At 39.4% G+C, this 16,808-nt stretch overlaps 1 protein-coding gene across 1 annotated transcript in view; it reads right to left on the reverse strand.

Moving 5' to 3' along the window:
- Positions 1-1,139: 1,139 nt before the first annotated feature.
- Positions 1,140-16,808, reverse strand: part of Cltrn (collectrin, amino acid transport regulator) — a 32,129-nt gene continuing 16,460 nt past the window's right edge. Inside the window, exons 4-6 of the mRNA XM_036175129.1 lie at positions 15,231-15,344; positions 11,894-12,088; positions 1,140-1,829 (exon numbers count right to left, since the gene is read on the reverse strand). Of these exons, the coding sequence (XP_036031022.1) occupies positions 1,673-1,829; positions 11,894-12,088; positions 15,231-15,344 (466 nt within the window). The 3' untranslated portion in view covers positions 1,140-1,672. The remainder of the gene's footprint in view (positions 1,830-11,893; positions 12,089-15,230; positions 15,345-16,808) is intronic.

The following is a 16,808-nucleotide window of genomic DNA, read 5'->3' on the forward strand; positions in this document are numbered from 1 at the left end:
AAATCTGAGTTAAACATTACATAGTTGTATATAGATAGCAAAACAACACGGTAAGGCTGGGTGTTCTGATGCACACCTTTAATCCCAGAACTATGAAAGCAGAGGTAGATGAATCTCTGTCAGTTTGAGGCCAGCATGGTCTATACAGTGAGTTATAAACCATCCAGAATTACATAGTGAGATTCTGACTCAAAAGAATCGTGCTGTATTGTAATGTATTATTATGAATATGCTGTAGATATATATTGCCAGGCATATATTGTACATACATAAATATATACAATCTGGTCTAGTAGATAATTTTGTGGATAGGGCTGCTTGCTGCAAACCCAGATGAACTGAATTCAATCTCTGGAGCCCATAAGGTAGGAGAGAATGATTCCCCAAAAATTGTCCCCTGACCTCCAAATACCACATATATGCCATGACACATGTAGGCATACGTACATGCACGCAAAAACACACACACACACACACACACACACACACAGACACACACACAGACACACACACACAAATACATTATGCACACTAAAATAAATGTTAAAAATTAACAATATACAATTTTATGTATAAGTTTAAGTCAGTTTACATTTAAAAAAACTTATGTCTGAAAACTAAAAAATGTCCACAAGACTCATAATTGAGAATGAGAGACATTGAAGGCTACTATGACAACCTTGCCCCGTGCCAAAAAGAAACAGTAATTCCCAAATCAATAAAAATATTACATTGAAAAAAGATAAAAACATGGAAGAAAAGATAAAAGTGTGAAGAAAAAAATGTCTGCAAGCAAGGATGTATACAGAGCCAGGCATGGTGGTGCATGCCTTTGATCCCAGCACTCGGGAGACAGAGGCAGGCAGATCTCTGTGAGTTCGAGGCCAGCCTGGTCTACAAAGTGAGGTCCAGGATAGCCAGAATTATTATACAGAGAAATCCTGTGTCAAAAACAAAACAAACACAAAACCAAAACAAAACAAACAAATAAAAATGATGTACATAAATAAAACCAACATATATTTCCAGGGCTGTAGATCAAATTAACTATAATTAATAAAGTTAGACTCACTATGTTCCATGGTGTGAAAACAAGTCTCAAAGCAGAGTCAGTCACATAATCAAAATGAGATGCTCAGTGCTTTATTAAATTAGCATAGATAGGACTTGTACAAATTGCAAATAGTCAACAACAAATAGATCTGCCTGCCCTACTAAAAACTGATATGCAGAAAATATACAAGCAGCTGTTGGTGGGAGAACAGAATAAATTCAATTTTTATCCATTCCATGTTTACTTTTTCTCACTTCATCATATGCAGAGTAATATAAACAATATTTTAAAAAGACCAATTTTCAATTATTTCTATGCCATTATTATATTAGAGCTATTCTCCACTGATTTTTTCTTAGGTCTTCAAACTGTGAAATGTATTTATAGCCATGACTTTATTTTTAGAAATGCTCAAATCACTAACTGCAACACATATAACTACACTTTCACACTCAGTTTTCAAGGAAAAGTTCTAGAGTATTTTGAGAACTCAACACCTTATGATATCAGTGGTCTTTGTGGGTATAATTCATTGTCTACCATATTCAAGCATATTGAAAATTTCTTACAAAAAAAAGAGTGGTGAGACCAAATAAGTGTGCCAAGCAACTATTACTCTCAGAGAGGTGTGAGACGCTCATCCTCTGTCGAAAAGCCATCATTAATGTGCCCTTCCTTTGTGTCCAAGGGATCACAGGGGATGCCATTTTCAATTGTGATTATGTTTTCACACTTGTCTTCTGCATCATCCACTCCAGGCGGTCCTTTGTTTTTCCTAAAAGTACATTAAAAAAAAGCAAGTGGGATCTAGGATGAGAAAGCTTTAGCTGAATATGATCTTGTTTACAAACGTGAGAACAGAAAGGGGCATAGGAAACCAAGAATGCTGAAATAATTGAGGGTGTGCACTTTCGAGGACCATAGCAGTTGATAAAGTAAAAAGACTACCAAGATAAGAATTCTGCATTACTGATATATACATACTAATTAGAACAAGTAGTCTTATTTAAAACACTAGAATAAATTTATAGAAATAGGGCTATTAATATATGTATACACATATGAATTTATTTTCACATAACTTCATACAGACAAGTTGCACGAAGGACCATGAAGAAATATATGGTGCATTGGCAAGTTTTAAAAAGTTAGCTCTGAGCAAACTTTGTAACAAATGGAATTTCAAGCAGCAATAAATTCCTCTCATGGAATTTGACAAAGCAATGTTTCACAAATGCTGAGTGAAACTGAAATTAATGCCATATCAGAATGCCAATTCACGTAACTTTGAAGAAAAAATGTGACAAACTGGCGGGCTTTACTCACTACCAAACAGTTGTGTTCATTGGTAAGTCAGGGTTTGGAATTTATGAAACACTTTGCTAACTACATGAGAGCTCACACGTGCAACTCCATGTCATTCCAATTCTACATGACAGAGTTAAGTGTTGGATTTTCTGATGTTCTGATATTCCCAATTCATATCCTTAAAGTTTCTTCAGAGTATGGAAAGCTGAAACACTGGAGGCTTGAGATACTGCTCAACAGTTTAGAGAACTTGCTCCTCTTGCAGAGGAGCTGCGTTGGGTTCCCAGAACCCACATGGCAGTTCACAACAACCTATAGCTCCAGTTCTATGGAATCTGGTGCCCTCTTTTTGTCCCCATGAGCACAAGGCATGCACACACAATACACATACATATATGTAGGCAAAAACACTCATACACATAAGATAAAAATTAAAACGTGTTTGAGAATAAGAAGAAGCTGTAATAAGATTGTCCTGAAGTTTATGAAAGACTAAGACTAGCTACTTGTGCTAGTGGGAAGAGAAGTTAGTGCCTCCAGGTTGCCTGAGAGTAGGGTTCCTCAAGGCTTTTCTCATGTTAGAGTTGGGACGCCAATCTTGGAGGCATCATGAAGGCATGATGTGAGTGGCTTAGACACCAGACTTGCCAGCAGGATTCTCTTGTAGCAGGAATCTGTTGACCTTCAAAGAGGCAGATCTCAAGGGATCACCTGGCTAGGATGCTGAAAAGTAATGTGATTATCATGAGGGACTCCCCACAATGGTGAGAGAAACTCTGGTGAGTCTCTGACAGATGAGGAGGTGGTCAAGATTCCTTGATGATGATCAAGATGGGATTTCTTGAAAAGCCCTACAGGAGGGTCAACTTAAATGTGCCTTAAGGAATATTAGGTACACAAAAGGGAGGAGAAAGCTCTTTATTTTTTATTTATTTTTTTTTTTAGAGCTGAGGATTGAACCCAGGGCCTTGTGCTTGCTAGGCAAGCACTCTACCGATGAGCTAAATCCCCAACCCTGAGAAAGCTCTTCTTTACAGAATTCTAGCTAATAAAGAAAGGGTAATGGAAAGCCACCACTGCTATAATAATCAATTCTGCTGAGGCTCATCAATGGAAACTAAACAGTTGATTAAGTGATGATTGGATACACATAGTCTCAAAATATCCTCATAATCAATGTATGAGATACAAAAGACACTTGTATTTTGCCAAAGGTTAAGTCTGTTGAACACTACCCATAGTTAGACAAACTGACAAGTGCCTTCAGATGAATTCTGAGAAGATCCAATTTTTTTTATTCTAGCCCCCCTAAAATTTTCCATCTGAAACTCATAATCAGAAAAATACAAATTTAAAGATATTTTATAAAAACAATTGTCACAGACTCACTCAAAGGTAGGCATTGAATTCAGGGGATAGATCATCCCTGTATCCATCCAATGTAGAACAATAACTGGGTGGATAGATAGCAAAGTATTGGATGGATGGATGGATGGATGGATGGATGGATGGATGGATGGATGGATAGATGGATGATTGAACAAACAAATGGATGAGTAGATGTACAAACTAATATTGTAGGCAAAGTTATTTAAATATTAATCCAATATAGATGTTAAATGAATCTGTAGTAAGTATAAGGAAGGGAGGAAGAGAAGTAAGAAGAGAAAGAAAGAGAGGAAAGGAGGGAGAACACACATACTTATGAAATTTCATGAATCGCTTGTATTTTCTTTTAGTGGCTGAAGAAAATACTCATGTTCCTATCTTGGGAATTAGGAGTTAATACCAATTTTGCCAGTTTTTGCTGATTACTTATTAATAATTTTAAATAGCTGACATTCATACTGAAAAATAAATAAAGTAGCATTCCAATTCTGTAGACCCAAGTGTCATCATTTGACAGTATTTTGACATTGTATATGCTATTATCAAACGGCACAAGTAATCCTCTAGGCAATTGCTAAATAAGAATCATTGGACTGTAAACATTAACTCATAAAACTTCTGGCTTAATGGTGGGTTGGAATTTTGGAGTTATCTTCACAAATAGGCTGTTGTGTGGTCCTATCCTTAAGGTGAAGATATATCACTGCCATTCCAAACCTCAACAGTCAGCACAGACTGGGGTACATGAAACTTCATATGATGAGAGGATCTTCCCACCAGGTTAATTTACCCACCGAAATACCTAAAACATTTTAATACTTCCTTCTGTAGGCAGGGAATGCCATCATTTTTTATGTCCTCCAAAAAGTAAAAGTAACTGACATCTGTAATGGTGAATCACATCACTTCCTTTCACAGTATCCAACATTTGCTAACAATTATGACTTGTGTTGGAAGACAGTCCTTCACCTAAAAGAAAGGATTCAACAAAAGGAGAAAATTCCAGATTCACCCATCCTCCCTCTCTTCACTTTTAATGCTTTATAAAGAGAGAAGTGATTTTTTCACAGGGTTTCATATAAATCCTACCAGGAAATGTATATTTATAAATGATCCTCAAAAACTGTGTCACTTGGGCCAGCAAGATGGCTCAGTGGGTAAAAGCACTTGCTGTGCACTTCTAATGGCCTGAGTGTGATCCCTGGAACCTACAGTAGAAGGAGAAGATTGTCTCATGAAAGTTGCCCTCTGGCCCTCACATATATACTGTGGCCTGCAAACACATGCACAAACACACACACATGTATGCACACACATACACATACAAATAATAAATAGAATTGTGTTAGTCCAAATCCCCCTAAAATCATTCTTTGGGCTTGGGGTGAATAACAACTTTCTACAACACTAAATTTTAAACAAAGTTTACCCTGAATTATATATGAGTCCATATGACAAAATCTTGCCAGCATGGTGGTTCACATTTTTAAATATCAGTATTCAGGAGGCAGAGTCAAACGATATCTATGAATTCAAGGCCAACCTGGACTACATAATGAGGTTGAGGTCAGCCTGGGCCACATAGTAAGTCTTTGCCTCAAAACAAAAAAAAATCTTGGTGGATTTTTGTAATATGGGATAGAGAGAGAGAGAGAGAGGTACAAACATATACATACTATCTTCGATATATGTGTATATAGCATATACACACATATGTATATATATATATATATATATATATATATATATATATATATATATATATATGTATGTATGTATTCTGAAATATGCAATGCAAAGGTAGCCTGAGAAACAATGGCCAGTGTCTACCAGACAGTTTTTTCTGTAAAATATAGTTTTGTGGGGTCAGAAGAATAATGACAGAGAATTGAACATGTGCAGATCAATGTAAGGAATCTGGCCTCCCCTATTCCAACCCCAAAGGCAGAATAAGCCAACAGGCATCACAGTTAATGGGGAAAAAGTCAAAGAAAGATACAAACGGAAGGTGAGTTTCTCTTCTTTCAAAGAAGGATCATTTCCCACCCAGAAAGAACCAGAGGGAAACCTATCAAACTGAGCTGTGCTGGAGACAGTCAGGTACATCTTGTTAGGTGTGACCTTAGGTCCAGTTGTTCAGAGTCTTGGTGCTGCTGGGCTTCATAAACTGCGGTGTCAGGAACTTGCTGCTTGGTAGACATGATAAGCAGCTCAAAGGTTATCTGACAATTTTACAGCACTCTGTCACATTTCATAGCATGTGCCGTAATAAACTGATTCAGTGCCCATGAGTTGCTCTTACTAAAGATAATAAAGCTTAACTGTCTTTCTGGATTATTCTGATTTGATGTTTTGCTAAAAGCATGAGTTCCTTTCCCCGAAACATAGAATTGAAAGGTATTAGAAAAAAAAAAAAAAAACATGATGAAACTACCTTCTAGGAGTTTTGAGAGTGGTTATCCCTATAAATTCAGGGAGAAGAGGGTCGAAACAGATGACACAAGAACTCTCTGGAGGCCCTCGAGGCTATAATGTGTCATGGACCAGAATGTGCTCTGTTCCAAGATAGAGAAGTAAAGGCAGAAAGGGTATTCACTTCTCTCTTCAAACAAAATAGGGCCCAAGAGCTGAGTCCCAAGAATGGCCAGGAAAACAACAAAAGATAGACTAAACACATTTTTAAACAGATAGAACTAATTATTGGCAACTGGAGCAATTGGAGTGATCCATCTAAATTATGTCTCAGGGAAATGTCATTGTTACGGGGTTGACTTAGTGGACATTGCAGTATGGTGAGGTCAACAGGCTTTGGGATTAAGCTTCTCCGGCAACTTTCTAATCATGTGCACAGTAGGCAAGTTCTTTAGTATTAGTCAACAACAGGAATAATAATGGTGCTAATAATCTCCTTCATGGCATGAGTCACATTAGATAACTTCTACGCAGGATTTGATTTAATTCTTACTACAACCTAGTACAGATTTTCTTATTTCTTGTTTTTCAGAAAATGAGAACAGGGTTTCAAATGTATGTACTGACTTTTGTTTTAGAGTGGAACATGATCCATGAAAGGAGCTGGTGTAGAACTCTATTTTAGATGCATCAGGCTCTATCCAAAACCCACTAATTCCTACTGCACGAGTATTTTTTATTTCTTTATTGATCAGTCATTCTATGATAGGAGCTTTTGAACACATCACAGAAGACATGAACACAGATAACACAGATGGGCCCTGCTTACAAGGCAATCATTGTCTTGTTTAGTAATGCAGCAAGGCCAAGGACTTAAGACATAGACTCCTAGCTAATGTCCACACGCGAGCAGAGTCATTACTAAAGTTGCTTGGTTTGTTTCTAGTTACTCTTATTTTCCTGTAAGCTCAGTAACAAATCGGAGTGTATTTGGATTTCTATAAATCCTCCTTCTTGTACAAAACTGTAATCTTCTCAATAGTTTCAGATATTACAATTTCACATTCAAGCTGGGCTTTGGCGGAGCACACCTTTAATCCTAACAGAGGCAGGCAGATCTCTGTGAGTCCGAAGCCAACCTGCTCTACAGTGAGTTTCAGGGCAGTTGAGGCTACAGTGAAATCCTGTCTCAAATAAATAAATAAATAAATAAATAAATAAATAAATAAATAAATAAAAATTCACATTCTTATAAATTGTATTACAAATAAAAGTGTAAATCAAATGAGAAATTTCCATGCTAATTGTTTTCTCTTTCTGTGTTTAGAAATGTACATATCTAAGAGGGCCTCAGAAGACCCCACTCCCTCATGGAGGATTTGCACACAGTTAATGGTTGCTAGAGGAGGGAAAGATAATTTCCTCAATGGTACAGCCATTGGTGAGTTGCTGATGCTCCTATAAATAACACATCACCCATACTCCTGTAAGCAACCCCAGTGAAACTCATTGGGTTACCATCCCCCACAAAAAACCAAACCAAACCAAACCAAAACAAAACAAAACAAAAAAAACAACATCAAAACAAAGGGGGAGCTAGTGTAAGATATTAGATCATTATTTTAGGTGGGAAAACTGGGACATATGGAAATTAGGTAACTTGATCAAGTTTACATACATAAGTGAGACAGTTAGTAGTTTACCTAGTTTGAACTCTAGCCCACCCAACCCAGCAGTACTGAATGGTCAGCATAATGCTGTCATTAACAAAACTAACAGAAAGATTAAAGTCTTACTTGAGACATTTCCTCAATAGTAAGTCTAAGTATGCATCCATCTTGGATGACTTTAACATGACTCTCCATAGAAGCAGAACAGTAGCTTAAATGACCACATAGTCCCTTCAGGTCTTCTCAGTTTATGATTTTAGAACACAACTGTGTTCATTATTATTTAACATTAATGGGTTTATTAAACATTTATTTTTAAATAAAAGCTTTTACTACATTTGTGTGTGTGTGTGTGTGTGTGTGTGTGTGTGTGTGAGAGAGAGAGAGAGAGAGAGAGAGAGAGAGAGAGAGAGAGAGAGAGAGAGCTCGCTCGCACGTGCATGCCATGGCATGAGTGTGGAGGTCAGAAGACAATTTGCAGGAGTCTGTTCTCTTCTTCTGCCATGTGGGTCCCAGGGATCAAACTCAGGACGTTTAGATTCACCTGCTGAACCTTCTCTGCTGGCCCAAGTTGAACATTTTATTAGCTTTCTTCCTCAAGGCTGCAAAAAACAATCCCTACCTTTTCTAAGATTAGAACGAGTTTTCAGATCAGACACAGTCACTCGTACCTGTAATCTTAGTATATGAGAAGTAAAAACAGGATGATCAGTTCAAGGTCATCCTCCGATATATATTAATTCCAGACCAGCCCTGGCTACATTAGAGCCTGCCTCACGAAAATAGACAGGCTTTCCCCACTTCAAATCATACCCTTTCCTCATCTTTGAAGCAATATTTTGCCAGTAAAAAAATCATCCCAGGTAGTAACAAACATATAAACAATTTCCCCCCAGGAGGTCATCATAATTGTTCTGACTGTATCTGACTATTGATGCTTTCCAGGTTTACACAAAAGATTTGTCCATTTTTCTAGTTGGGATGTGAAATGAATTTGTGAAGGCAGAGTTGTAACAACAACTCACTTTTCCCAGGCAACATATTATGATGCTACGCAGCCAATTATTATATTACTGCAGAATCTGTTTGGAAGGAAATAGCTGATCCCATCACAAACTAGTTGAAAGACAAGCAAATGGCAAGATAATAAAATAATAGTAACAGCTAACACTTGCTGAGCACTCGATGTATGCCAGGTACCACTTTGAGCACTCTCCTGTACTAAAGTCTTTTATCCTATCAAGTTAATTATTTCCAGCACACTTAGCTTATTGGTCGAGAGAAGGTAGCTACATGCAGCCAGCAAAAGTATATTTGACCAGAATGACTCTGGGACCACAAAGCCATATTCTCCTCCCAAACTCAGTTTCTCTGCCTCCTTGTTTGTACTTGCATACAGATAATGGGTTCACTGTGAAAGCATAATCTAAAAGATCAATACTTTGAACCTAAGCAGTTTATCTCCTGAATCCATTCTTTTAACTCCTATGTTATATAGGAGTTCTAGTAAGGAAATTGAGAACCAAGCAAATGACGTCAATTTGCAATGGTTTCATATCATTTGATACCACCACAGAAGTACACCATCTCAGAATGAACACAAAACTATAAAGTACTAAACATAGATTTTCAAATATTACAAGAGACTGTGTCTTGACATTCTAAAATCCAAAAACAAATGCATGCCCCATAGCAAGGAAGCTGGCATTTCATGTCATGGTCACCCAGAAAAATCAGGCAAGTACCACTTGATTCTAATCTTTGGGCAGCGTTTAAAGTATAGCCATACATCACATTTGTACCATAGTGTTTCTTTTATCATTTGTGGGGAAAATGGAAATATTTGAAACTGAAACTTCTTTGTTAGTAACTATAGGAAGACACAAAGAAAAAGTAGAAATGTGGGGAGAAGCATTTTAGTCAACACATACTTCATCAAACACACCCTACATGTCCCAGCTGTATATCGATCCTTTCACAAACCTGCCATTTTGGAATGTATGTCCCCACAAGGGCCACTTCATAGAATTTTTGTCTCTGTACTAGAAAGGAAGGATTAGACAGGTTTTGACAGGTTTAGTGAAGAATTGAGGTTGGGGGCTGGAGAGATGTCTCCGCTTTTAAGAAAGGGTACTGCTTGAACGGAGGACTGAGGTTGGATCCCCAGCACCACATCAGGTGGTTCACAACTACTTATAACCCCAGCTTGAGGGGGAGCTAACATCTCTGGACTCTTCAGGCTTCTGCACTCTTGAACACACACACACACACACACACACACACACACACACACACACACACGCATAATGCACAATCATAAAAATATTTTTAAGTCGAGGAAGTTTCATCTTCATCTCTGAATTAGAGATACTTATAACCAAAAATACATTTTCCTTTCATCATACTAAGAAATTCCACAGCCTTTCCTTGATGCTACATCAGTAACTGTCACTGATCTGAAATTCTATTTTGAAGCAATATCAATAACTTAGACACTAAGGCTTGTCTTACTGAATGCAAGAAAATGAACTCAAGAAGTGGGACCCTATATGTAAGCTGGTAAATTAAACATTTGAAAATTAATAAATTAGAACAACCTGGGCAAAATCAAAATGTATCTCCTTCAAATACTCTAATTTAGTGGATCAGAGTCGGCCACAGAAACTGTACTTTAAACAAAAGTTCCAAGTCATTCTGATTCAGGGAGTTGGTTCTAAAGCCACAAGCAACAGGATTCTTTACAAAAACAAACACACGGGGGTCCCATATCCATTAGTAGAAGAAAAGGCTGGCACAGCTAGAGCATCTGGAACAGGAGTTTGGCCTACAGGTCCTGGGCCAAAAAAGGTAGGGAGTCCTTGAAACATCTGTGCAACTATGGGCATTACTACCAAAAGATAAACTCTGCCTACCCAAAAATTGTGCTTTTCTCTGTGTACCCAGCTTAAAGATTTACACCACAGAACTTCACACTGCCAGGAGTCATCTGAGAGGATAAGCTCACTTAAGGAACTGCCTTTATCAGGTTTGTCTGTGGATATTCATGTCTGCGCCTACTGTTTTGATTATTAATTCATGTGGGAAGGCTCAGCACACTCGGGTCAGCACTATCCTCAGGCAGGTGGTTCTGGGCTGTATAAAAAAGATAGCCGCTGGGCAGCGGCGGCGCATACCTTTAATCCTAGCACTTAGGAGGTAGAGGCAGGCGGATCTCTGTGAATTCGAGGCCAGCCTGGTCTACAGAGTGAATTCTAGGACAGCCAGGGCTACACAAATAAACCCTGACTCAGAAAAAAAAAAAAAAAAAAAAAAAAAAAGCTAGCTAAGCATGAGCCTTTGAAAGAGGCAGAGTGTGAGCCAGCAAGCAACATTCCTCCATGGTCCCTGCCTGTGAGTTTCTGCCCTGAGTTCTTTCAATGACGGACTATAATCTGAACGAAGAAATAAACCCTTTCCTCCTCTATGTTGCTTTTGGTCAGTGTTCTGTCATTAGCAACAGAAAGGAAACTAGAACACAGATATTAAACTCAAGTCTGGATACAAGACAGTCAGTCATACAGCATACAATAGAGTAAAACCAGTGGGGCGACTTATTGGGTAAAGGTGCTTGTTATGCAACCCTGGTGACTTGAGTTTGATCCCTGGGGCCCATGTATAGGGGGAAGGAGAAAACGAAGGAACGAACTGCAGAAAGTTGTTCTCTCTCTCTCTCTCTCTCTCTCTCTCTCACACACACACACACACACACACACACACACACACACAGAGAGAGAGAGAGAGAGAGAGAGAGAGAGAGAGAAACAGAGAGAGAGAGAGAGAAACAGAGAGAAACAGAGTCATACACAAGCATCCAATAGTAAAGAGGATCGAATGAATAAAGGAAGTTAGTGATGGAAGGAGTCTTATTAAATAAGAGACAGTGGAGTCCAAAAACATCAAAAGATAAGAATTATGATAGTTCTTTTGTAAGTGATGGCTTTGTAAGTTTTAGACATTACTTTAAAACAGTCATAAGAAAACACAAAAAGGGTCCTTGAATCGCTGCCTCTAAACATCTTACCTTTGTCGCTGCCGTATTCCAGATAGAACCAGTAGTGCAATTGCCACTATGACAATGCAAAATATCACACCGAATACAATAATCCAGACGGGCACAGACGGATCCGTGGGGGGTGCAAGAGTGGAGGGAATTTTTAAAAATTCCAGAGTATGATCATCCAAAAAGAATGCGCTATTGATCCGGTTCCTATTCATTCTAAAAGGCAATGATAATTTAAAAAAAAAAAAATGAGGTAAGACAGAAATAAAAACATTAGAAACAAAGTACAGGCCCATCTCTCCACTGATATAAATCATGACCTTTGAGTTCTGCGCCCCCCCCACTCGAGTTTACTTCTTGAGAGATATCACTTAGATTTGAATGAATAACAGAACTCTATTTAAGGTGGCTTACATAAACACCAGACATTTCTTTAAATTAAACTCTTTTTAAAAGTGCTCCTGTATGACTACACACAATGGCCATTTGGCAGTCCAAAAGTCTAAAGGCATATGAAGGCAAATGTGTTTGTTTTCCTAGGGGAAAATCTACATATTGAGTGCACTAACAGTCAGGTTGGTAGTGAAGATTTCTTTAGCTGAAAAACAAAAGGTTCATTTCTATCTGGAATTTGCAAAACTAGTTGAAGAGAGTTCTTGGAGTCATTTTATTTGATTGTTTGTTTGTTTGTTCAATGTGTGTGGCAGGGAGTCTGAGTGTATTTATGTGCACCACATGTATGCAGGAGCCCTCAGAGATCAGATGAGGGCATCAGATCCCCTGGAACTGGAGTTATAAATGCTTCTGATCTACCATATGAGATCTGGGGACCACATCCGGGTTCTCTGCAAGAACAGTAAGTGTTTTTAACCACTGAGCCATCTCTCCAAGCCCTTTACTGAATGTTCCTTTTACACAAGCGAACTTCATCTATACTTAAGAGTATCCCTGACAAATAGAAAACAGAACATGAGACTTGAGTGAAATAAAATTTCTCAATAGCTGCATTTTTGTTGTTATTATTTTGCTTTGAGACAGGGTCTCATTATATAGCCCTTGCTGGCCCAGAGCTCACTATGGTCACTATAGACCATGCTGGCATTGAACTCACAGAGATCCATCTGCCTCTACATCCCCAGTGCTAGGATTAAAGACATGTGCCATCAAGCCCAGCTCTAATAGCTGTTTTGTTTTGCTAAGTGTAAGAAAATAGGAAGACAAACTGTAATAATTGTATATATCCCTACATATTGAATAAAACATAATTTCAACACAATATTTGGTTGATCTCGGTTTTCTTTAATACAACTTGATATTTGGTGTGTTTTTCACTTTGTGTTCACACCATTTTGGACTAGCTATAATTCAATTGCTTGGTAGCATATTTAGCTGGCAGCTTCAGGACTGGGCAATCCTGGACTAAAGCAGTGGCTTGAGAATCTCTGTAGATCAACAGTAGGCCATCCAGAAAGATCTCCATCAGAAACTATGCTGAGGGCTGAGGATGTTGTTCAGTGGTACATCACCAGTTAGTGTGTGCAAAGCTGAGTTGCAACCCAACACCAGAGAAACTCACAAATCTATGCTCTGCCATGACCATTCATAGATATGAAAGAGAAATCCAGTAGCAAAGTGGCAATTTAAATGTAATTTTAGCAAACAATAAAATGTTTCCTTTTTAAATAATCTAATCTTTTAAAATCTTTGTGTGTGTTGAGAGAGAGAGAGAGAGAGAGAGAGAGAGAGTGAGTTTCAGAGTGTGAGTGTCTCAGGTGCACCTGGAGGTTATTGAGAACAACCTCAGATATTAGTCCTCACCATCTTCTTTGAAACAGGGTCACTTTGTTGTTCACCACAAGAATTGGCAGGCCAGCTGCCCCATGAGCTTCCCTAGATTCCCTTACTTCTTCCTCCCACCTTGATATAGGAGCCCTAGTATGACTGACATGGGCCACTGTGCTGGTTTTATGTTGATTCTGGAGATCCAAATTCAGGTACTCTTGCTTCATGGCAAGTACTTTATTTGCTGAACCATCTCCCCAACTCTTGTAATCCAATCTTTTTTAAAAAAATATTTATTGAGCTGGGCGGTGGTGGCACACGCCTGTAATCCCAGCACTCGGGAGGCAGAGGCAGGCGGATCTCTGTGAGTTCGAGGCCAGCCTGGTCTACAAATCGAGTTCCAGGACAGCCTCCAAAGCTACAGAGAAACCTTGTCTCGAAAAACAAAACAAAACAAAAAAAAATTTATTATGTATACAGTGTGCCTGCAGGCCAGAGGAGGGCACCAGATCTCATTACAGATGATTGTGAGCCACTATGAGGGTGCTAGGAATTGAACTCAGAACCTTCGGAAGAGCAGCCAGTGCTCTTAACCTCTGAGCCATCTCTCCAGCCCCATGTAATCCAATCTTGATTAAGTATGAGAATGCAAACTTTTCCCCAAAATAATGAACATCATTGCTAAGCTATGACCAGAAGGAAAATGAAGTTTCTCTGCACCCTCACTCCATCTCCCTGCTTGATTAACCCTTTGCTGCTATCTTGGTCCACACCAGGAACATACTCTGTCACCTCTCAGGTAGATTGGAAGTTGTAGTCAGGTACAAATAATATCACCGCCACCACTGGAAATCTTCTCTAGGGATCAGACACCTTAGATCTTTTATATCCAAGACCTGGGATGAATTAATCCAGTCTTCACAAATAGAGCTCTAACAGACACTTTAGAACTGGTTGTTCATGACCGCACCTCATTCCATACATGTGACTACTCTAGGACAGATTTTTAAATTACCATAAAGATGGGAACAAGTAGAATGAATGATTATAGTATGTCATATGCATGTATAAAATGTACAGTGAAACACATTACTTTGTACAATAAATATATGCAAATAAGGTTTAAGTCAATTTTTAAAAATTACTAGAGATATGATAGCAACATATTTGGGTTTGGCTTTTTACTCTTTCTTAGTTAAGATTTAGACAAGACTTTCTAAATCACAGCGCAACTGACATTTGAGGTCAAGTAATTTTTTTGAGGGAGGTGCTGTCCTGTACATAGCAGGGTGGATAGCAACATCCCTAGCTTCTGCCTGCTTGGTATGGGTGGTGCCTCCTCCTCCTCCAGTTGTGACAAGAAAAATGTCCAAACATTGCCAACCATTTGTTTCCTTGAAGGCAAATTGCTACTGGATGAAAATTACTCATCTACACTAATCTCTGATGAAAATGAACTGAATGGAACACTCGACGTTTTAATCAATGCGCCATGTATGGAGTGGAGTATATATGAAAACAGCTGAGCTCATCAGTGACTTGATGGTCAGTAGACAGCATATGTGGAGGTGATTACCTTATGGCCGACTGTACTTCAGCTGCAGGAAGAGTACGATTTTTGGAAGGGTCTGTGACAACAAACCAGAACGATACCCTCTGGGTTACATTGCAAAGCAGGACATGGGAAATTCTGCAGAGATGGGGGAAATATGTTACAAGAATATCATCACAAATAGCAGGAAACTATTCACACTCTGATATAATTAACATTTCATGAGGGATCTTAGATGTGTGTGAGAAGTCATTTCTACCATTGGAGAGAACGTCTTAAGAAGATAATTTTCCCTGGGGGAGCAGGAGATCCCAGCTGGATCAGGAACAGAAAGGGAGAACAAGGAATGGTAGACCATGATGGATGAGGACCACATGAGAACAGGAGTGGGCAGAGTGCTGGAGAGGTCCCCAGAAATCCACAATGATACATTCTCTGTAGACTGCTGGCAATGGTCAAGAGAAAGCCTGATCTGACCTAGTCTGGTGATCAGATGGCCAAATACTCTGACGGTCGGGCTGGAACTCTCATCCAGTGACTGATGGAAGTGGATGCAGAGATCCTCAGCCAGGCCCCAGGTGGAGCTCCGTGTGTCCAGTTGTTGAGAAGGAGGAGGGACTGTGGGAGCGTGAATTGTTGAGCCCAGGATTGGAAAAAGCACAGGGACGAAAGGCCAGACGAATAGAAGCACATGAATTATGAACCAAAGGCTCTGGAGCCCCCAGCTGGATCAGGCCCTCTGGATAAGTGAGACAATTGAATAGCTTGATCTGTTTGGGAGGCTCCCAGGCTGTGGGACAGGGATCTGTCCTTAGTGCATGAGCTGGCTGTTTGGAACCTTGGGCTTACACAGGGACACTTTGCTCAGCCTGGAAGGAGGGGACTGGACCTGCTTGTACTGAATCCACCAGGTTGAAATGAATCCCCAGGGGAGTCTTGGCCCTGGAGGAGATGGGAATGGAGGAGAGGGGGTGGGGGGAAGGTGGGGGCGGGAGGGGGGAGGACAGGGGAACCCATGGCTGATGTGTAAAATTAAAACACAAATATAATTTTAAAAGGGGGGGGGACAAAATAAATAAATAAACCTTTAACAAAAAAAAAAAGAAGAACATAATTTTCACCAGGCAGTGGTGGTGCATGCCTTTGATCCCAGCACTCAGGAGGCAGAGGTAGGTGGATATCTGAGTTCAAGAACAGAATGAATTCCAGGACAGCTAGGGGTACACAAAGAGACGCTGTCTCAGAAAAAACAATAATAATAAAATAAAATAAAAATTCACTTTCTGAATGGGGATTTAAAGAAGCACATGCCTAGTACTGCAAATCTGGCCAAGAACCCACAGCTAGGGAGCTCACAGGCCCCAGGGATGATGCTACTATTATTATTTTGCTAAATGGACACAGTACCAACTGCTCTCTATATGTGTGTCTGTACACCCGTAGATGAGCGCAGCTTTCAGACCTCACCAGAGAAGTTTCTTTGTGCAATGGATGGCTGTTGATGCAGAAACTCACAATTGATGAAACTACAGAGAATAAATGGCAATGGAAGGCTTAGCCACAAGTGGGGGACATCTAGATCACCCTCAACCCAGGGCTCAG

Source organism: Onychomys torridus, chromosome X (assembly GCF_903995425.1).
Source record: "Onychomys torridus chromosome X, mOncTor1.1, whole genome shotgun sequence".
Classification (NCBI taxonomy): domain Eukaryota; kingdom Metazoa; phylum Chordata; class Mammalia; order Rodentia; family Cricetidae; genus Onychomys; species Onychomys torridus.